Source organism: Belonocnema kinseyi, chromosome 7 (assembly GCF_010883055.1).
Source record: "Belonocnema kinseyi isolate 2016_QV_RU_SX_M_011 chromosome 7, B_treatae_v1, whole genome shotgun sequence".
Classification (NCBI taxonomy): Eukaryota; Metazoa; Arthropoda; class Insecta; order Hymenoptera; family Cynipidae; genus Belonocnema; species Belonocnema kinseyi.
In genome coordinates this window covers 72,906,016-72,928,848 of record NC_046663.1, presented here as the reverse complement: position 1 = coordinate 72,928,848, position 22,833 = coordinate 72,906,016, and the positions used below count along the sequence as shown (strand labels likewise).

General features: G+C 30.0%; 1 protein-coding gene across 2 annotated transcripts in view; it reads right to left on the bottom strand.

The window, feature by feature from the left end:
• The window catches only part of LOC117177402, a 13,619-nt gene extending 1,533 nt beyond the window's left edge, over positions 1-12,086 (bottom strand). Inside the window, exons 1-6 of one of the 2 annotated variants that reach the window (XM_033368055.1) lie at positions 11,982-12,086; positions 10,661-10,800; positions 8,421-8,624; positions 7,865-7,981; positions 5,274-5,361; positions 5,004-5,142 (exon numbers count right to left, since the gene is read on the bottom strand). In XM_033368055.1, coding sequence (XP_033223946.1) covers positions 5,004-5,142; positions 5,274-5,361; positions 7,865-7,981; positions 8,421-8,624; positions 10,661-10,800; positions 11,982-12,021 — 728 coding nt within the window. In that variant the 5' untranslated portion in view covers positions 12,022-12,086. Of the gene's footprint in view, positions 1-5,003; positions 5,143-5,273; positions 5,362-7,864; positions 7,982-8,420; positions 8,625-10,660; positions 10,801-10,877; positions 10,908-11,981 lie in introns of those variants that run through there. The other variant, XM_033368056.1, reaches the window with a different exon arrangement.
• Between the last annotated feature and the right edge of the window lie 10,747 nt (positions 12,087-22,833).

Here is a 22,833-nt window from a genome sequence, read left to right as displayed (position 1 = left end):
CCATCCATTGACTCCATACTCTTTCAGAATTTCCCAAAGTTTACTTCTATCTACCTTGTCAAAAGCTTTTTCCAGGTCAACAAATGCACAGAAAACTTTTTTCCCTACTCTCAAACTTTTTCTGTTATTTGCCGTAAGCAAAAAAATTCGAACCCCACATCAGCGGTGTCTCATTCGGAAACGCTACCACGAGGCCATCGGCACTCGGTAAGAGACGTGTTGCAAGACTGACACTTGTGAATCAGTGACAGTAGCTACAATTTTCAAACATTCATATTTTTAAACCCGGGCCCCTCTTACAAGAAAGCCATGACACATGTCGAATGAAATTCGATAATCTTTCGAATTAAGCAGCCACGACCTCGATTTGAATTTCGACCATTCCCCTTGTAAGAGCAGTCTAAAAAATGTTACAGATGTAAACGGCAAATAAGCTGAAAAACTATTTTCATCTTCAAATGATATTTTTTATTCGTAGCAGCGAACAAATACAAAATTATTGGGGCAATCATTTAGGACATCTATACTCGACCATTTTTCTGTCAGCATAATTTCAACATTTTTTAAACGCCAAGAAAATTGGTCCCAAAAATGGTAATTTTTTAATATTTTGAATAAAAATGTACTTTTTTCGCCCTTCACAGGTGGCAAAAAATGTTTCCAATTTTCTTAACTATATATTTAGGTTTTAATGCAAGATCAAAAAGTTTCCTGTGAGTTTAATATCAATGAGTGAAATCGTTTTCTTATTATCGCCATTTTATGAAAATGCTTCTCCTATTTTTCTTAAAACCAGCTTATCTTTTATGGAAATGTGTAAAGTAGCAACTATATCTACAAGTTTTGTTGGTATCTTATTGTAAAGTGAATAACTATGACTATATACAAGGAAATGCAAAGAAATTTCTTATTTATATATCTACCGCATTATATAAAGGTCGATATTTTCAAATATTCTACATATTTCATAATGAGGAAATTAATTAAATTATCTTAAATACAAATAACATATGACTAGTTTTCAATCATTTTCCTTGCATATTGTCATAGTTATTTACTTTCGATAATTAAATGCCAACAAAAGTTAGAGATTTAAACCTGAAAAATATTTTTTACTTTTCATATTTCTATTGCGATTAGTTTGTTTCAAGAATTTGTTGTTCATGCATTAAAACTTCAATAAATATAATTTACAAAAATTTATAAATTTTTTACAATTTGTAACTGGTGAAAAATGCCAATTTTTAACCCTCGTAGTATCAGGTGGGGTAGGATCTTACCCCATGTTTCATTTGTTGTAGGCTAGTCGCTAGCGGCTAGTGAATGCGTGGGAAGGAAGGACGTCTCTTCCGCTTGAGTAACCTTTCCTTCCGTTTCACTACTAAATTATGCAAATTCGCTTTATTTTTTTGTCTTTTGGACATTAGCCCAAGTTGAATTCCTAACATTTCATTTTATGTGATATTTACTCTATAGTAGAGTGATTTTTGTTATATTCACGACGTAATTTGTAATGGGAACCTTCATCAGAGGAAAACTGTTAATTTCATCAAAATAGCACTGTTAATTTGGCCTGAAAATTGATTAATTTGGTCTTCAAAAAGGCTATAGATGTTACCATGATCGTGAGTGGTTGAAGCAGTGTAAAAAGAACACCTCCAATAATGAAGGAATCGGTTTCGAAAAATAACGGCTTTTAGGTGTCATGGAAGAAGGCTGAATTAGAAGTATTAAAGGTCAAATTAATGAAAACAGTTTTATTTTGCTGTATTTTGATAATAAACGATTTTATGACCACTGTTCTTCTGATGGGCCTATGGTCAACACCTGGTACTACGAGGGTTAAATAAAAATATAAAAAAGGACGATTTTTGGGCTAAATTTCTTTGTGCTTAAAAAATTGGAAATTTAATTAATTTTTTAGTACATAGAAAGCCAAGAATTTGCGAATAATTTCAACTTTAAAAAAAACCATACTACAACTTGTTTAATTCGGAAATGTTTAAGTTTCGCAGGATTCATGATGAATTTAAAATAAAAAGCTATTAAAACTTGTATATTGTACCACTTTTAAAATTCGATTAAAAAATAAGAATTTAATTCTAAATGGCTTACATTTCAGAATGTTGGAGTTTAAAGGTTCCATTGAAAAATTAATTCTCAACGATTTTGCATAAGAAATAATTAATTTTTAACGATTTATGTTTAAAAATCTTCAAAAATTCAACTTCTGCCAATTTTTTTTCTCCAATTTTTATAAATAGTTTCAACCCTAAATTCGCTTGAATTTACAAAAAATTAAACCGTTTCAAAAATAAAAAAAAATCGTGAGTTAAAAATTGAGGTTTTCGAGTTTTTGGCGCTCATTATAATTTTGTTGAGGTTTTTAAAATACGCATTGTTTTTAATATATAAAATAATACTTCCTACTGAAAACTAAATTTTACATAACTTGTGTAAATTATTTAACTATTTATAATTCTTTTCAGCCATTTTCCCTTAGAATAGAGCTAGAAAGTCGTGTAATTTTTTTAAGCAATTTATCATTATTTATGATAATATTCTCTTAGAATAATGCTCGAAATTAATATAATTTATCTTCATTTTAAATAATATCACCATCGTTGAATATAGTTAGAAAGTTGCGTTTTTTCTGAAATTATCAACTTTTTGTCTACTTTTTCACTTATAGAGTGTGTTAATAATTAATGAAATTTAACAATGATAATTATTATAACAAATGATTTATTTCGGTAACTATCTTTTCCTATAGTAATGCTAGATAGTTGCGTTTTTTTCTGAAATTGTCAACTTTTTGTGCACTTTTTACTTAAGGAAACCCCCATAACCCGACCTCACCGATTTCAATAATCTTTTAATATGTTGTAGTTGATGAAACGAATTCCTGAAAATAAAATCAAGAATCTAACGACCAAATTTGGACAACCACCACAAACTGTTCCCATTGGAATCTGAAAAAAAGGAACACTTCTCTCATTTTGTGGTATTTGTCCAAATTTGGTCGTTAGATTCTTGATTTTATTTTCAGGAATTCTTTTCATCAATTTGATTATTGGACGCTAAAAAAGGATTTTACATTGGATTGTTTTCTTATTTAAATATCCTAAATTTTTATGTTGTAGTTTATCAAAAAAATAAGAAAAACGCTTTAAACCACTTGAAACCACTCCTAAAAGTCACCTCTAAAAAAGGATTTTTCAATATATCTCAGGTGCTAATTGATATTTCTCCGCCAAATAAATTTCATTTCACTTCTCATGTAAATTCGCAACTAGCATCACGCATAGTTCCGACCATGAGGCTTGCAAACCCTATTTTTTTATTGAAAAATCTAAATTTCCCATGCCTTTTCTGGAAAGTTTCATGCCATTTTCATGAAAAACAAATTCAAAATGGGCTTAAAAATATTTTTGTAGATATAATACAAAAATAAAGTTAACCTGTCCAAGATGATTTTTCAAAACACCCTTAAAATGGAAAAATCATCGCTTAAAAAGAAAATTTTCCAATATACTTCAGGTTCTAATTGATAATTTACTACGAAAAAATTTTATTTCACTTCTTATGTACATACACGACTAACACGCACAATTTGCACTATAAGGGTTGCAACCCCTATTTTTTGCAATTGAAAATCTCACTTTCTTATGCGTATTTATGTGGAAATGTTCAAAATTACCTGTAAAAGAATTAGAAAAAATATTTTCGTGAAGAAATACAAACATAAAGGTGACCTGTTCGAAATTAGCTTTCAAACCACCCTCAAAATGAAAAACCATGTATATATAGTTATAAGCAATAATTAATTTTTTTAACAATTATGGTTGTTGACTTGACTTCTTCAGAAAAACCGCAACTTTCTAGCATTAATTAAATAGAATATTATTAAGGATAATAATAAATCGTCAAAATAATTACTTTTGTAACTTGAATTTTTTATTACCTTACTCTGATTGAAAAGTAAACCAGAAGTGGAAAATTCCAGGAAAAACTGAGCTTTCTAGCATTATTCTACGAGAAAATTATTATAAATAATAATAAATATTAAAATAATTATTTCTGTTATATTTAATAGACTTGCCTCACTCTAACTGAAAAGTTGGAAATAAATTTCAAAATATGGAAACCCCGCGATTTTCTAACTCTATTCTAAGAGAAATTTGCTAAAAACAATCAAATTTTGCATAGATAATTTATGCAGATATCTAATTATCTGTAGAAAATAGTATTTTATACATGAAAAACAACTTGTATTTGAAAGACCACACAAAAATCATAATTAGTGCCAGACTCGCAAAATACAATGTTTATATATGGGTTTTTTGGGACTCTGTAAAAAAGATTTCGATATTGACGATTCTGAATAAACTTTACGAAATCTTATTTTTTTTCGTATTCAATGCATGATGTAACCTGATGCAACTAACGTGCTGAGTGCGGCCCTCCTGTTGTTTCTCATGCTTGACGGAGCCACTGGCTTCCCTTTCAGTCCCGCGGCTCCTCTATCATAAGACCACCAAGGCATCAATTCTCGAAACGGCGTAAATGGGACACTTAAATGGGATTCCCAGTGTACGTCTAACTTAATCAAACTTGCAGAACCTCGAAATATCATTTTAAAAAACGCATTTTTTTGTGGATTCAAACAAATTTAGGGTCGATATGCATGACAATTAGAAAAGAAACTTTTTCAAAACATTTTTAGACTACACTATTATTCAATCATTTAAACATTTAAAAAATCTTATTTTTTTAGCCATTCGGATGAAATAAATAGGTATAAACTTATTTCGGACAAAGCGGAAGTACAGAATAATTTAATAATCGGTTATTTGATTCGGGCCCTGCATTTTTAATAAGTTCCTAAATTCCAAAATGCTCTCCGAATTGTTGCCGTGCTCTTATTTATAATAAAATAAAATAAGATACATTTGAAATGGGAGATTTTATAATAACAAAATAACTCCAGTTTTAATATTTACCTGAGAAGAAGACGTGCAGTCATTTTGCCATCAGTTAGAGGAATAACAGTTTCTTGAGAACATGCATAAGATTTTCCAACTGGGGTAGGGAACAACATGGCACTGTGCTTTTTATCAGTGCTCAGCCTCATTGTCTTGTCTAGAAATTAAAATTGACGCTTTTGAAAATTTTGGTCAAAATTAATTAAGTATGTATAAAAAATTCTTGAAAATTTTTTTTGTGATAGTAAGTAAATTAAGCTGATAATGATATTTCTGGATTATGCTTACTTGGCTGATCAATAAGCTGAAAGTATCGGTCGCTAGAATTGAAGGTCAGTTCAATTTTGTCGACGTACCATCGTTCACGTCCCGGTGTCTGAAATTAAAGAAATCAAATTCATAATTGTTTGAAATTTATTGTAAATATTGAAATAAAATTTTATTTTTGTTAGCCTTTTTTATAGTTATAATTTCTACATTATAATAAATTTACACTTATCCGAAATAAACAAGGATTGGAGATAACAATTTATTGTAAATCGACTGCTTCAAACAATATGGAATCAAGTCTGGGTGAATACGTATAATGAATCAGGTTTTAGTTGACCTAAATATGGAACCAAGTTTAATTTTTGATAGCTCAATTTCTTACAATAAAATAATCAAACAAACTGATATGCAGCATGTAATATAATTGTGTTGTTTATTTATTTCCAAAAGTTAAAATGTCAAAATCAGTACAAATAGAATTGATTCCATACAGACATACACAGAACAACTAAAATCTTCATACGGTCTTCATACGGTCTCACAGCAATCGAAATAACAATTTTCTTTTGATTACTAGAAATAGATTAAATTAATTTGTATTTAATTTATTAGGGTTGCCGTAGGTCAGGGAAAACGTGGAAATAAAGGAAACATTAGGAAATTTAATGGTCAGGGAAAGTCAGAGAAAAGTCAGGAATTTAAAAAAAACCTTGCAATGGTCAGGGAATTTCTGCAAGAGGTACTTTAAATAACTTTTAAGCATGATGAATTTGAAATTTTTATTGTAAATTGTTTTATTCGTTTTCTAGAAGATTCTATATTAGCAACTTTACAAGCTTAATATAAGATTATTGAAAGTGAAGGCTTGTGGCAACTCTGATTTAATATTCTTGTTGGTAATTTATTTGACTCGTATTTCTATTTCTATGGTTGAATTTTTTTTACACACAATTAACCATTTATTTAAAATTCAAATTTTGATGTTGAAATTTAAACTCATATATTTCTTGGCGGAAAATTCAACTATTTTTTGAAAATTCGTCCATTTGGCATAAAAATCACCTATTTTAGTAAAAATTTAATCTTTTTTGGTTCAAAATTCAACTGTTTGATCGAAAACTAATCATCTTCTTTGAGGATTCAGCTATTTTGTTGGAAATTTATCTTCTTTCGTTCAATTCCAATGTTTTTAATTGAAAATAAACATCTTTTTTTCTTAAAATATTTATTATTACAGTTTGTTAAAAACTCATATTTTTCAAAATTGAACTACTACTGTTGAAGATTCGCGAATTTAAACAAATTATTTTTTTTTGGTTAAAGCTTTATCTCTTAGCTTCCAACACTTAAGTCTCTTGTTGAAAATTCGTTTTTTTTACATTAGGTTTTTTTTACGGAGAATGCATCTTTTTCATTTTTGGTTTAAAATTTATATTATTTATTTGAAAATTCGTCTTTCTTCATAGAGAAAATCAATCTTCTTGATTTTAAAATTTATCTTCTGTGGTTAAAAATCCATCTGTTTGGTTGATAATTAACTTTTTTTTTAAATTAATATTTTTAGATAGAAAATGGAACTGTTTTACAGAAGATTCGTCTTTTGACTTCTAATTTGAAAAATTTGGATAAAATTTTTTTATTCATGATTGAAAATTTTGTATGTTTTGAAGATTCGTCTTTTTGGTTGTAAAATCCATAATTTTAGTTAAAAATTCATCTCTCGGGTGGAAATTTAACTATTTTGTTAAAAATTCGTAATTTCTATTGTTGCTATATCGCCTATTATATTTTTTGTTTTGTTTGTTTTGTTTTTTTGAAAATTCAACTTTTCGGGTTGAAAATTCCACTTCTCCTAAAAACTTGGACCTTTTTGTTTAAAATTCAACTACTTGCTTAAAAAATAAACTAGTTTGTTAAAACTTTATTTATTAGTTGAAGATTTAATTTTCGTGTTGAAAATTAATTTTTTTACTGAAAATTCAACTTTTCTTTTTGTTTTTTGTAAATTTACCTTTTATAGGTGAAAGTTCAACTTTTTATTTGAAAATTCATGTATATTATTAAAATTTCGTTTTTTTTTGACAGAAAATCAATCTTCTTGATTGTTAATTTATCTTACTGATTTTAAATTAAAAATTATCTTTCTGGTTTAAATATCAACTATTATATGTTTTGTTGAGTTTTTTTCTTTTTGTTGCAAATTCAACTGCCTTCCAAAGATTTCGTCTTTTTGTCTTGAAAATTTAACTATTGCCATGTTAAGAATGTAATTAGTTTTTGTTGAATTTTCATATTTTTGGATAAAAATTCTACATTTTCGTTGAAAATGCATCTTTTTATTAAAAATTCAACTGTCTTATAAAAAAATCAATTATTTGGTTTACAAGGCGACTGTTTTTGGTTGAGGTTTAACCTTTTTTTTTTTGAAAATTCAACTATTTTGTTAATAAGTAATTTTTTTTTCTTTTTGTAAATGCTGGTCTTTGAATATTAATGGTCAGGGAAATTAATTAGGGAACGTCAGAGAAAAGTCAAGAAATTTAAAACTAAAGTTTTTCGGCCACCGTGATTTAGGGAAATCAAAGGATTATAGGAATCTGAACAATTACCTTGGCGAAGCTCCAGGAAAGAATGAAGGCTTTCCATTTCAGAGACATCGTTACCAAATTTTCATCGTCACAATTTCCAGTTACAGTTGCATCAGAAGGTATATAAACACTTACCGTCTGAAAAATAGTAATTGAAATAATTATCTGATAATTTAATACTATTAATTAATTGTTTATTTATAATAAGACTTAAGCGGAAAATCTCAGCATTTAAAATATAAATTAGTTCTATTATCACCAATTTTACCATCGTTTTAATAGTAACAAGAAATATTGCTCGCTAAGAGTGCCTTTAATCGGTTTTAATTACCAAAATTGTGTACGTGTGTACTGTTTCGTTTTATTGGATTAGAGGAGCCTAATTTTAAAGTTTTGAAATATTATTTAAACTTGTATTCTTTCTCGAAAATATAAATAAATAAGGTTGAAGTGTTAGGAAAAATTAGGAAATTCAAATAACGAGAGGAGACTTCGGAAATTTTTAATTGATCGCGAAATTGACACCCTATTTGCAGTAAATAACTAACTAATGAATTAAAGTAATTTCGATATTTACCTCTTCTTCTCCTAATGTTGTACGAAAAGTAATATCGACTACAGAGTCTACTTGCAGAAGAATACATGCGCGGCCATTGCTACTATTGAGTCGATAAAGAGGCTGCTCTTCTGAAATTGCTCTCTGTGTTGTTGTTGATTTCGGTAATGTTATTGTTGTACTTGTTGCTGTTGTCGATCGCAACTGTTCCAAATTCTCCACAGTCTGTTGATTATTTTATATACAATTTTGCAAAAAAGGACAACTTTTTTAAATTGTACAGGAATTTTTTTTACATCTGTATAAGAATGCAGAAACCCAATAAATTAGGAAAATCTTAATTTTAATTTGAAAAAACGAAAGACCAGATCAGTAGTACGTAATTTTTATTGTTTATTAATATTATAAAACATTTTTCGGGACATTAAATGCTTTAAAATACTTTAAAACTGTTGCATGTTTCTTCACGGAAGAAAGCTTTTATTGATTTAAAAAGTAAAATAATGTAATAGAAATGAAATTATGTATTCTGCGCAATTCAAATGGTTTAAATTTAGAAAGTTTCATATAAAAGCTTTTATAAACTTTTCAAATTTACTCTCAGATATAATTTTTCTATTTTAATAATTTTATAAGTTAAATAAAGAAATTAAGGGGATATTCAGTGGGGGGGGGGGGGCTAACAAAACAGGTAGATTTTATGTAGAAATGACGTTCAAATTTAGAATTCAAACCTAATAAGAAAATCCGACTATATTTTTGGGTAAAAGTTGATTTTTTTTATTAAAAAGACTACGATTATATTTTTTGTTCAGAATTCATCTCGTTTGTTTAAAAATTCTATATATCTCAAGTAGAAAATTACAAATCCGTATGACCTTTCGCGATTTTTCAGTAAAAATAAAGGCTAGGTAAATCAAGACTTGCAATCGAACATTTAGTTTATTGCATTCCATGCGGGGGGTGTGACGGGTGCTACATAGGGCAAACCAAAAGATACCTCAAAACAAGAATATATAAAAATAAAAGGGACCACCTCAAACCTGCAGAAAAACAAACCGTTTTGATGAGGCATTCTTGGTATCACGATCACGTTTTCAAATTCAAAGATACTATAATTTTAGATAGAACAGATAAATACCAAAAACGTCTAGTCTTTGAAATGGCAGAAAGCGTTAATGAACGGGTGGATATAGGAAATCTATCGAAATTCTATTTTCCGTTACTGCACAAAGCAATATAGGCCAATACTCAAAACAGTGTTAAATCGGGAACCCCAAACGACTATAAAACAAACAAAAAATACAGAGCAATTGAATAAGCCATGCATTGCATTTTTAGTTTAAAATAAATTCAAATTCAAAATTTTTTAATTTAAATAGGTATTAATGCATTCAAAAATAGTTCAAAAAATATATAACAGAAAATATAACAAAAAATGCATTCTCGGACATCGGATTTAAGAAAATATCACTGATTCCAGCCAAACCCCACGGGGAGGAGAAAAAAGAGCGTTACGGTCCACTTAGGGAACATTTGCACAAAAATATGTCTTAGGGAGAAATGTGAAATGTACACACAAAAAACTTTTTCTAGAATAAATCACTGAAGAGGGCCCATACATGGAACCGAAACGTCTGATGGAAATATAAATCTTCTTCGCCATTCACGGACCCGAAAGCCACAAAACCAAAAAATTAATATTTAATGCATTTTGTTGAAAAATCTATTTTTGGGTAGTCAATTAATCTTGCTTCTTGAAAACTCAAATTTTTCGTCGAAAATTCAAATTCAAATTCATGTTTTTTTATTGAAAATTCATCTCTTTGGATATAATTTTTTTTAATGTAACCATTTTGTTGAAAATCCAATATAATTATATTAATATAATTATATAGGATTTTCAACAAAATGGTTACATTAATTGCAATTGAAGGCAAAATTGCAATTAATTAATTGATTTGAAGGCAATTTCCTTCAAATCTTAGGAATTTAAAGTGTTTTGTTGTTAATTCAATACGTTATCTACATTAATCTCATTTCAACGAATTTATAAACGCATCCCTCTTTAGCTAAGGACTAAGTTACTTTCGGGAGAGGGAAGGAAAAAAAGCCTAAAATTCGTAACATAGTTTATGTATGGCTCATAACTGGAAAAGTATTCCGTGTGACAAGAAAGCGGCTTAGCTCCAACAGGCCTTAAAAAAAGTACCCTGGTGGCGCCAGGTCTCGAAATTTGAAACAGTTTTAGGGGTTCTTACCATTGGCGATTTGATTTTCGGAAGCGCAGGCATATCGAAAAGCACTTTACTTTTTCGGGTTGTCGTGAAAGGGCGATCATCTGATTTTTGCGGGAAAGAAGTTGAACTGGGAATGCTGAATACCGTTCCCAGAAGACACCCTGAAATAATTATAATACATTAAAAACAATTAAATTTTATCATTTTTTCTAGGCTGAAATTGGACATATTTTCTAACCAGAGCTAAATCGATTTTAAATGACAGGAAAAAAAGTTTGAAATTATAGCAGCAATAACAGTAACCTTCACTTTTTTGCAAAAAGCGGAAATTTAATTTTCATTTGATACAGAATATATCAATTTCATCTAGCATAGTACATACAAAATTGTTCGTTGAATTATACTACTAGAAAATAATTATCTTCAACAAATATTTGAATACGTTGATTTAATTAAAAATTCCAAATTGAAAACTAAAATATTTTGACCTACTCTTCTGATATTATATATTCACTAACTCTTAAAAGTGGGTAGTAATAAAACCTACATTATTTCAAATAACGAAGTTTACGCAAAGGATTTTCTAAAAGAACTTTAATTAAAATCAACTTAATCTTAACTTGACCAATATTATAAAACAATAAATATTCTATCCGTTAAAAAAGTCCGATTAGCTTCTATGGCTTTCAATCAAAAATTTGGTTTCACTTTTCGAATTTAGGACACGCACTTTACCTCGTCACTTGTATTCAAATGATAAAAGAAATATCGAAAATCATTGGCTCTAAAAACTAAATTTAAGTTTCTAGGGCAAAGCTTGATTTAAAAAATCCTAAATACTTGAATAACTTTAAAACTTATATTGAAATACTACAAAAATATACACCAAAACTTTTTAAATTTACGTTAACAAAAATATGTACTTCAATTACTTCAATGTATCGCAGCCTCATTTCTTATTTAACCTAAATTACAGCAATAAACGGAATTAACGAAAGAAATTCAATAAGTCAATGGCTCTTTAAAATTGATTTTTATTTTCACTGGAAAATTAAAATCTAGAAGCGAATCACAGAATCCGGAAATTCTAAGAAAGACAGAGAAATAATTATACTATTAGACCCTGATCTTCTGAATAAAAAATTAAAACAGTAAACTGAAAGTAGCCCCGACTTTCATAAATCTTGATCGCGAGCTTTAATTCAGAAAGAGTCACCATGTGTCGTTATATTACGACAGAATAAACCAGAACTTCCGATCTATCAATCTAAAATAAATATAAAAATATCAAATACTATTTTTGTCGAACTGAAATGATTAATAAAAATATTTTTTTACTTACAGAGATAGAAAATCTCTTTGGAGAAAGTGCGTAGTGCCATTTTGGGACAGTTTGTTAAGTCGTTTTGGGAGGAAAAGAGTCAAAAACGCAAAAATGGATACGATGGTGGCGTCTCGACGTTCGCCGAGCTTCTGAGGGTGCGAAGCGAAGTACGCTACGATCAATAGGGAATGTTTTCACATGCGCTACTCTACGACTTCTTCGTACGATGACGTTGGCTAGAAACGTACTTAGTACTCGTTGGTGAGTAACGAATACATATTCAAAAATCGTGTACGCCAACGCGCAGTGCTATTTTCCCCAGGTGATTTCATTCACAGGGTTGAAAACTTGTGGTCGCGTTTCACGGAATTTGGAATCTCTCATTTAATCGTCCTACAGCCCACGTTCTCAGAAACATGTATGCGTCATATGTAATTAGGAATCTTAGAGTTTTGGCCATGAACCTGGGGAATTAGCTAAACAGTCAGGTCTAGTTTTATCTAGACTGTCTAGCGTGGAAGGTCTGATTCAACCCAGGTCTGGCCATAAACACTAATTTCAATTAACACCGTCTGACTTTCAATTGACTGCTGTCGACTCCCACCGAGACCTGTAGACTCGCACTGACTGCTCTCGACTCTGTCTGACTCCATCTGATTTCACGCTGAGTGCTCGATGATTGCACCGTAAAAACCGTCATTTTCTGACTCAGGGGGTCTCTAAACATGGAAATTTGATGAAAATAGACTAGGTCAAATTTTAAATCTTTTTTCTTTTTTTAAAGTCAAATTTTAAACCTTCTCATTAGGATGAGAATGTAAAAATATCTCTTGACACTTTTTTCTATCTCGTGTTATTTTGGGTATTTTTGAGCAAATATTGTTAGAATCTTTTAAGATTGATTTTTTTCTCCGCAATACAATTTTAGAGCGTCCTAAAAAATAAAGAACATAATTTTTCGATTTATCTCATTTTATTTATATTGTAAAAATTTAATGAATTATTACACAAAATATTGAAAAAATCTTTCGAAATACCGATTACCGCAATTCGTGACCTATGTTCGGAAATAATAAATCTAATGACCCTTTTATCAGCATTACATTAACAAAAACTAAATGATCAAGCAGCATATTGTCAAAACATCTCTCGAAATACCGATTGCCGTAATTCCCAGCCTACATTGGAAAATTATAGGTTTAATAAGTTGAATCACCTTTTTTTTAACATGTTAGGAAGGCGAATGACCCATCAGGAAGTATATGTATTAATATTTACTTAGAAAATACCCTGCAGTCACTTGCAACCGCAGTAAACATTGTTCAAATTTCAGTAGACGACTTTTGTCAATGAGCAGTTAAAAAAAGTGAGATTAAAAAAGAAGAAATAATTTTGCTTCTGTTCTTTGTTTTAAAAAGTTTAAAATTTGATTTTAAGGAACAGAAAAGAGGCTTTAAGAACGACGACTAAATAAAGCCTTACTTTGTTCAAAACTCGTTTTTTCACAGTTACAGGTACTTTAGATTTTGTCCTATCGATCAATGTTAGAAATATGTAAAGAAACAAATTTTATTTTGTCACAAAAAGTGTTTAAAGTTGAAGTGGTTGTTGAGAAATGATTTATTGCCTGTCAAACTAGAAAATTTTTTAGGCGAGTTACATATACCCAAAATTAAACAAACTTATAGATTCCAAATATTTTATTTTTAAACCAAACATTGCAAAATTATACACATCTTTTTTAATTTCCTAACTTTGGCATATTCATGAACAAAGCATATCTGCTGAAAAAGTTCAGTTTGTGGTGGATGATCATCGACTTGGTCAACGAAAAAGCTTGATAACACAACATCACATACATATGGACTCAAATTGTTGTGTATATTTATGGCTTCATATGAAAATTAACGGACTCACAATAATGATCAAGATTGCCAAGAACTTTGCAATAACTTTCTTAATTTTTCTGGTAAACATATAGAAATTTTCGGTAAATTTCAAGATATTTTAGGTAGGTTTTAGGTACTTTTCAAGAATTCAATTTCCTAAGTTTTCACATCTGTAGCTTATTCTTTACGTTTACATTACAAGTCAAAGTTTCTATGAAAACACCGCCAGGCCACTTCTTTTTTTAGGTCAACACAATTGTATATAATCACTTTTTTCGCTGCATATGTTATTTGTTATTAACTTTATACGTTATAATTAATTCAAAAGCCTTTCGTTTGAATAAATGAAATTTGTATATGAATTCTGAGTAAAAAAAATTATAAATTTATTTCAATTTTATTTCAATTTCATACTACTTTTGTTTTAAAATTGAATAATTTTTATTTGAATTATTCAACAGTTCACAATGTTATTGCAAAATGAAAACTTTAAAAGTTGAATAACTTAACTTCAATAAATTAATAACTTAATGTAGTTATAAATTAAACTTTTAAAATAACAGTATAATTATAATGACAATTGGAAACGTTAGAAATTGATAAGCGATATGTAATCAGAAAAGTTGAAGCTTTTATGGATTCGAAATTTGATTTGTTGCCAACATTTTCGTGCCCAAGAGTTTATTATTTTGATCTCAAATTTCAAATAATTGAAGAATAACGCTTTATATATTTTGCAGTCTCTTCTGTTATTTTAAATTCGTTCGCAGCCACTTTAAATAATGTTAATATTTTGTATGTTTATGCAAATTAAATAAAAATATGCGGTGAAATGAATATTTCAAAATTTTGTGACTATATCATGAGTCATAAGAGTATAATAAATAGTATAAGTACAGTGAAACTCTTCTATAGCGCCTGAGCGAAGAAAATTAATTTTTGCAATTAAAAAAAAATCCTATTCATCTTGGCCATTAGAGCAGGAAACTGGGAAACCCGAGAAGTGACCGGGAATTTGTTGAGGGTGGAAAAAAATAGGAAATTACAGAAAATTTATTTTTTAAACGGGAGTTTTAGAAATTTTTAGAAGAAAAATCTATGTAAAATATTCAAGATTAACCCCTACTCAATTTAGAAAATTCCAGTTAAGAAAAAGAACCATTTTTAATAAATAGCGCCCAATATTCGACTGTTTATATTCATAAGTAAATAACTTGAAACTGTATTGTTAAAAGCTTTGAATTTGCCAAATAAAATTGTTGAATTTTTATTTATAAATTAAAATTAAACAATTATTATTTGTTGAAAGTTCGAGTAAGTTTAAGGGGTATTTAGAAGTTTTGAAAAGATTCCAACTTGATTTAAAACTTAAAACGATTTTAAAAAATTTTAAACAAAACGTAAATTTCTAAGATTACAACAGAATTTTTTGATGCCATTTAAGGCTTTTGAAAGTTTTTAAGATAATAAAACACTTGCTTGAAATTCCTGGCAAAATTGCAAATAGCGTTTTATTTTGAAAAAAAATAATTTTAAGATAATATTTAGAATGATTGAAAAAAATTTGATGAATAAATGATAATATAATAATTATTAATTTATAAAATTGCGAATAAGTTTAAGAGATATTTAAATATTTTAAGGCGATTGAAATACAATTTTAAACCTAAAAGGTATTAAAAATGTACATTTTTGAAGATTTTAAACCCAAAATATGAAGATTTTTGAGCATTTTAAAAGGCATCAAAAGGATAAAAAATATTAAGATTTCGAAGGAAATTGAAAATGATTTTTTATTCTGAATAAAATTATATCAAGAGAACAATTTTAAGAATTTGAAAGGGTCTCCAAAATTGTCAAAAAAGAATCTGCCAGATTTGAAGGCAATTTTTTTAAGATAACTGTGAAAATTTTAAATCATTTTTTATTTTGAAAAAAATAGTTTAAAAAGAATATTTAAAAAGATTTCAAAACAAACACAGGTTTTTATAATTGAATAAAAATGGAAAAATTATTAATTTTTGACGACTTAAAATGAAATTAATTTATCTTGTAATATAAAAAAATTTCAAATAAGAAAAATTATAATCATTTAATTTTTATTGCTTCAGACATGAAATTTCTAAAAATGACCTGTGCACAGACTTTTAAAACTAAAGATCAAAGCATCGACAAAAGTAATGTGGTGATTGTAAATTCTCTTTTTTTAAAGCTCCTTGGGCTTTAACGAACACATTTTCATCACGTGTTTCGTGCTTCGCATTCGAGTTTGTCCTTCAAATTGTATATAATTTCCATAAATGTATATGATTGCAATTCATAACATGCATTGGTATTAAAACACAAGTAGTTTCATTGTCCTGTTTAAAAAAACATGCACAATCTTTAAAAAAAGCTTTTATTATTAAAAATTATATTGCAACTTCTGCCGTTTTTTCAAAAACTGAATTGGCTCATTTACAATTTTATTTTTACGATACGATCTACACAGCAGTCTGACTGTTTTTTAACTTCTAAATTATATCCCTAACCTCAGTGGCCCAGACTTTTTCAATCGAATTTTCTACCGCATCGTGTTCTACATCGCAGTTGTAGTGCTCTATTGCATTATCTTCTAATAATTTACAAAAAGAGTCTGTCCAAGCGTCTAGGGCCGAGAGTCTAGTAACAACTACAGTCCAACGAAACTTCGATTAATGGGGGTGGGGGCAGCAGCAGCAGCATTCTGTTAGATGGGAGTTCAAATGGTCTCATTTTCACATGCCCGGCTCCTCCTTTAGGTACGAAACACACACACACATATATATTCGAATCTTTGAAATACTGTGAGATTGTTGAATGAAAAAATTTAATTTTTGAATTTTCTATTATTTTTTATGCTATCAAAATTTAAATTTTTTATTTTACATGAAAACTCAAAAGTTTTTATGATAATCTTGTATAGGCATTCAAAAATCAATATTTTTCTTCTCTAGATTTATTTTTCATATCGTGCTTTATTTGGCCTAAAATGTTCAATTTTTCTGCTTTTGTTTTTTTGATTTTGTAAAAGCTATAACTCCGGTAATTTTTGGTTTTGTGAAAAAAGTCACAAGGATAAATTGTTCGCCATTTTGAATTCCTTATGAACACCCGTGCACAGAATTTTTGAATTTTGAAAAAAAGGTCTCAAAAATATTAAAAATGAGCTAACTTTTTGAATTTTTATCCAAAATGGCTGGCTAACCAACCTGACAAGTAGTTTAGGACACTAAGGACCAATTTCACCAACTCTGATTAAATCCATGATTAACTAATCATGATTATTTTTTATTCAGTGATTAAATCAGCGTTAGCCAGCGATGCTTTCTACAAAGCATTTTCAACCTCTGGTTAACTAATCATATACCTACTTTATTCGCAATAAGGTCTAGTTTCTAGGTCTTTCTGTTGTAACGGCGACTCTGATTGGTCAGAACGAAATTCTTCATGAACACTCGGCGCCATATTAGCATATGATAAGATTCCCAAAGTTTGAGGTTACGAGTGGTTTCAGTGGCAAGTGTAATAGAAGGGAAGTGGCAATTGTGTCTGAATATTCGTGGCCTTCTCCGAACGTGGTTAAGCATTTCATCATCATCAGATGCAGATAAAATATCATTGTAAAATAGAGCCATATTTCCTTCCTGTATATTGCACTCACTGCAATTGCACTTCAATTTCAGGTTTATGTTACTTTAATCACTGATTAAACTCCATAACCAGCCATTATTGGGCGATAAGTTAACCCTTCATTATATTCCGCCAATCATGATTAAAAGAATGTTGCAACGCAAAGTATTGATTGAATAAGGTTAATCAGTGATTAACGATTTAATCAGAGTTTGTGAAATCGGCCCTAAGGGCCGGTTCCAACAACCTACATTAAATCATTAGTTAACTGACAGCAGGTTAAATGTAATGCCATAGTTAAGCGTCGATTATCCTGTGGCGCGTTCCACCACGTTTTGGGAGGTCCCGGTTCTCTAACCAGATAGTCGTTTCGAAATAACACCTATTTTACTTTTAACCATTCGCGTGATTGGCTACTTGTGGGTCGAGTGAAAAACAAAGAAATATGGCCGTGCGTGCCAAATTCAAATAAGGTTCACTCCACGCTCGTGTTCACACTAACCTAAAAAAAGTAAATTTGTATGTGTTTTTTGTTCCTATTATATTTTAGTTTTATTCGTGTTATCTGTGATAAGATGGAAGAAAATATAGTGATATCGCCTAATTTTCTTCCTAATGTACCTTCGATTTGATTCAGTAGATCATTTACACAAGCTTTTGTTGAGCAAAATCTCGTTTCAAAATCAACGTCGTCAAAATTATCAAAAAAATTCACTCTTTCTTTGAAAATTCGCGGTCTTCTGCGGATAAATTAAAAAATTCCTTCTTTCACTTAGTCATTAGACGAACACAGAACTTATTCCAAAAACTCCATATTTCACAACGATACTTCACTTTTTAGGTGTGATTAAATCGCTCTAACCGACCAATCTTGACCGGTTAGATCAAACGGTGGTTTATGCGAGTTAACCGGCTGTTAAAAAGTGGTAGAACGCTTAACTAGCTTCAACCGAGGATTAAATTTTTAACCGAGGTTTGTGAAACCGGCCCTAAAAGAGTGTTAAATTTTCACCTTCAAAATTAATTTTTAACCAAAAAATATTACATGTTCAACCAAATGATACAATTTGTAACCCAGTGAGATGAATTTCTAACCAAAATATTTTTAAAAAAATATTAACTTTTTACCAGATACAATTGAATTTTCTGATTGGGTTTTATTAATTCATTTTGCGAAAAAGGACAATTTTCTTGAAAACAGATGAGGATAAAAAAATAATTCAGGGTTTATTTTTCTCAAAATTGAGAAATTGGAGTTTAAATTTTGAGTTAAAAATTTGAGTTGAAATTTGATTGTTAGTTTCAAACTACGCGAAAATGTATTAGGTTACATTTTGTTGAAGGTCTCTGTGTTAAAATACAAATTAGAGGGCACCCTCTTTGTATCAGTTTTCAACTAAAGTTTAGTTTAAATTAGAGTGCTTGATTTAAACGGTTCTAAAGTATTAGTTTTTAGTTTAAAAAAATAATTGGTAAGGAAAGTACTTTTGACTTAGAGACATTTTGCTAAGTTGTAAAAAGTCTGATATTCAGAACACGCATTCCTCCTTATTTTCAACCTTTTGAAGAAATGGATACTTCACTGTTCTTGAAAATATGAAATGCTAATTTCCAGCTTTATTATTATTAATTGCTAAAAGACTAGAAGAAATAAAATATTAAATAAATTTAGGTTTGAATTTATAAGCGAAACCTTTGTAGAATTAAGCTATTGTTTTTGTTGCATTAAAATTATGTGCATTTTCCTTAGTTGCTCATTTTTATATTTTAAATAATAATTAATTTTTGTTAATAATTCGTACACCTTTTAAAATTTAATTTTGTGCAATAATACCCATAGTAGTATATACATACCAATAAACTTTTAAATCGCTTTTCAGGCAGAAAAGTACTTTGATTTTGCGTGGGTGTTGTAATTTAAATTTAATTTTCAAGTTTATTTTTATGGCAAACTATTCAAACTTTTAACTAAAATGGAGTGTAAAAGTTTACTATATATGTTTCAAGTTCTTTTACCTTCTACTTCCTTAATAAACTGTCTCGCTAGCCTGAGAAAAATGGTCAATTTCAGCTTTATTTTGTTCTTCTAAGGTCTACGTGGAGCTGGTTTTCCTTCAAATAGATAAACGTTGAAAATATTATGAAAAATTAAAAGTATTTTAAAATCTGATTACATTTTCCGAGACATTTTTATTTCATGTCTAACTTTTCACACCACCATAAAAATATATTTAATGCAATCAATTCTATTCTAATTAAACATAATTGATTAGGTTCGAATTTTATTTAATTTTTAATTGAACTAATTTATAATCATTCGTATTTTAAATCTTTAAAATTGGTAGAATTTCGCAATTGAAAAGATTATAAAATTTGATACCTTCGGATGTAAAATTGTCTATATTTTCAAAAATTTCAATGTTGTAAAGTGTACAATAATTTTAAAAAATTCTTGTTTGGAAAAGTGTGAATTAAACAGTTGGGAAGCATTCAAATATTAAAGATTTTCAAGTTTTCTATAGCCCACTCAATTGCGCCCCAAATGCTCTCATATGCGCCACCGATAAAAAATTTTGCGCTAAAAAACTGTAGGAATCAAAGTTTAAATCACATGTTCTTGAAAATCTTCAAATGATCTTCACATTGATAACCGAGTTATGAGCGATGAAAAAGGGGGGAGGGGTTGGCGTAATTTTTCTAACCTAATAACATTTTTTTCAAATTCATCATACCTATCTTTCATAACTTCAAATGCGCTCAAAGGCGCTACAACTAAAAAATTCTGCGCTAGCTAATTAAGAAAGATATCATATTTTGGAGGGGGGCCAGTGTAACGCAGCTGTTAAAATTAAAAGTTAAAATTTTGAAGATTGCCCAAGATATGGAAGTAATAAAATTTTACGAAGTGATGACCAACCAAATAAAAAGTTTGCAAACCGCATTGATGAAGGGAGTTTTCTATGGGGATTCAAATGCGCTCATATGCGCCATAAAGAAAAAATGTTGCGCTACAGTGATAACCGAGTTATCAGCGGTCAAAATTATGGAGGGAGGGGGGGGATTGGCGTCATTTTTTCAAACTAATAAAAAAATTTCAAATTCATCATACCTACCTTTCATAACTTCAAATGCGCTCAAATGCGCTACCACTAAAAAATTTTGCGCTCGCTTATTAACAAAGATATAATATTTTGGAGGGGGCCAGTGTAACGCAGGTGTTAAATCCTCAAGAGTAATGTGCAATATAAAGTTGCGGGCTCAAGATATGGAGGTAACCAAATTTTACGAATGATGACCAACAAAATAAAAAGTTTTTAATCCGCACTGATGAAGTGACTTTCCTATGGGGTTTCGAAGGCGCTCATATGTGCTACTTTGAAAATGAACAAAAAACCATAAGCAACCCCTTCATTACCACTTGTTATCGTACCACTATCCAATGATATCTCCAAATCACCTAAATATCACTACAAAATTTTATGAAGAGCTTTTCATATAGAATTTCGAATTCCCTCATATGCGCCACTTTCAAAATTAATAAAAAAACGTAATCAACCCCCTCATTACCGCTTTTTACTATCCACTATCCGATGATATCCCCAAATAACTTAAATTGCATATGAGCGAATTTGAAATCCTATACAAAGAGATCTTTATGAATTTTTATAATGCAAGTTAGTTTATTTGTAGATATCATCGGTTAGTGGATCGGTAGCAAGTGGCAATGAGGGGGTTGATTATGGTTTTTTGTTAATTATGAAAGTGGCGCATATGAGCGCATTTAAAATCATATCCGAAGTGATCATTATACATTTTTTTATTGCAATTTAAGTTATTATGAGATATCATCGGATAGTGGATCGTAACAAGTGGTAATGAGGGGATTGGTAATGGTTTTTTGTCAATTTCGAAAGTGGGGCATATGAGCGCATTTTAATCCTATCTGAAGAGACAATTATAAATTTATATATTGCAATTTAGGTTATTTGAAGATAGCTTTGGATGGTAGATTGTAACAAGTGATAATCAGGGGGTTGATTATGGTTTTTGTTAATTTTGAAAGTGCCGCATATTGGTGCATTCCAAATTCTATACGAAAAGCTCTTCATAAAATTGTATAGTGCAGTTTAGGTTATTTGGAGATATCATTGGATAGTGGATCGGTAACAAATGGCAATGAAGGGGTTGATTATGGTTTTTTTTCGTTTTAAAAGAGGCGCATATGAGCATCTTTGAAACCCCATAGGAAACACCCTTTATCAATGCGGATTGCAAACTTTTTATTTTGTTTGGCATCATTCGTAAAATTTGGTTACCTCCATATCTTGGGCAATTTTCAAGTTTTTTCAAACAAAAATTTATAACGCATATGAGCGCATTTGAAGACGAACGAATCCATGTCGGCAACTTTGCATTGCATATCCCTGTTGAAGATTTAACACCTGCGTCACACTGCCCCCCCCCCTCCGCCAAATATGATATATTTGTTAATTAGTTAGCGCAAATTTTTTTATTGGTAGCGCTTTTGAGCGCATTTGAAGTTATGAAAGATAGGTATGATGAATTTGAATTTTTTTTTATTAGTTTAGAAAAATAACGCCAGCCCCCCCTCCCATTTTTATCGCTTATAACTCGATTATCAATGAGGCGCAACATTTTTTCTTAATGGCGCATATGAGCGCATTTGAAACCCCATAGCAAACTCCTTTCATCAATGCGGATTGCAAACTATTTATTTGGTTGTCCATCACTTCGTAAAATTTTGTTACCTCTACTAGGCAGTCTGATAAGTCCTTGAAAAATGAAACACGGAGACGTTTTTTTGGCGAAAGTCGGTTTTATTTTTCAACATACTCTCCTTTTAGGTCGATACAGCGAGTCCAACGATTTTCTAACTTTTTGATACCGTCCGAAAAGTACTCGATAGGAAGGTCTCAAAAATACGCCTCAGTTTCAGCTACGAGCTCCTCATTTGAGTAAAAACGCTTACCGGTGAGCCATCTCTTCAGGTTAGGGAACAAGTAATAGTCGCTGGGGATCAGGTCTGGTGAATACGGTGGCTGAGGAACCAATTCGAAGCCGATTTCTTGCAATTTAGCTTGTGCAACTAAGCATGAATGAACAGGTGCATTGTCGTGATGATAAAGCGGTTTTTTCTTCTTCAAATGCGGTCGTTTTTCGGTGGTTTCGATTTTCAATCGGTCCAATAATGATGAACAGTATGCTCAGGTTATGGTTTTACCTTTTTCAAGATAGTCCACGAATATCATGCCATGTGCATCCCAAAATACGGAGGCCATAACCTTTCCGACCCATTGTTGCGTTTTTGG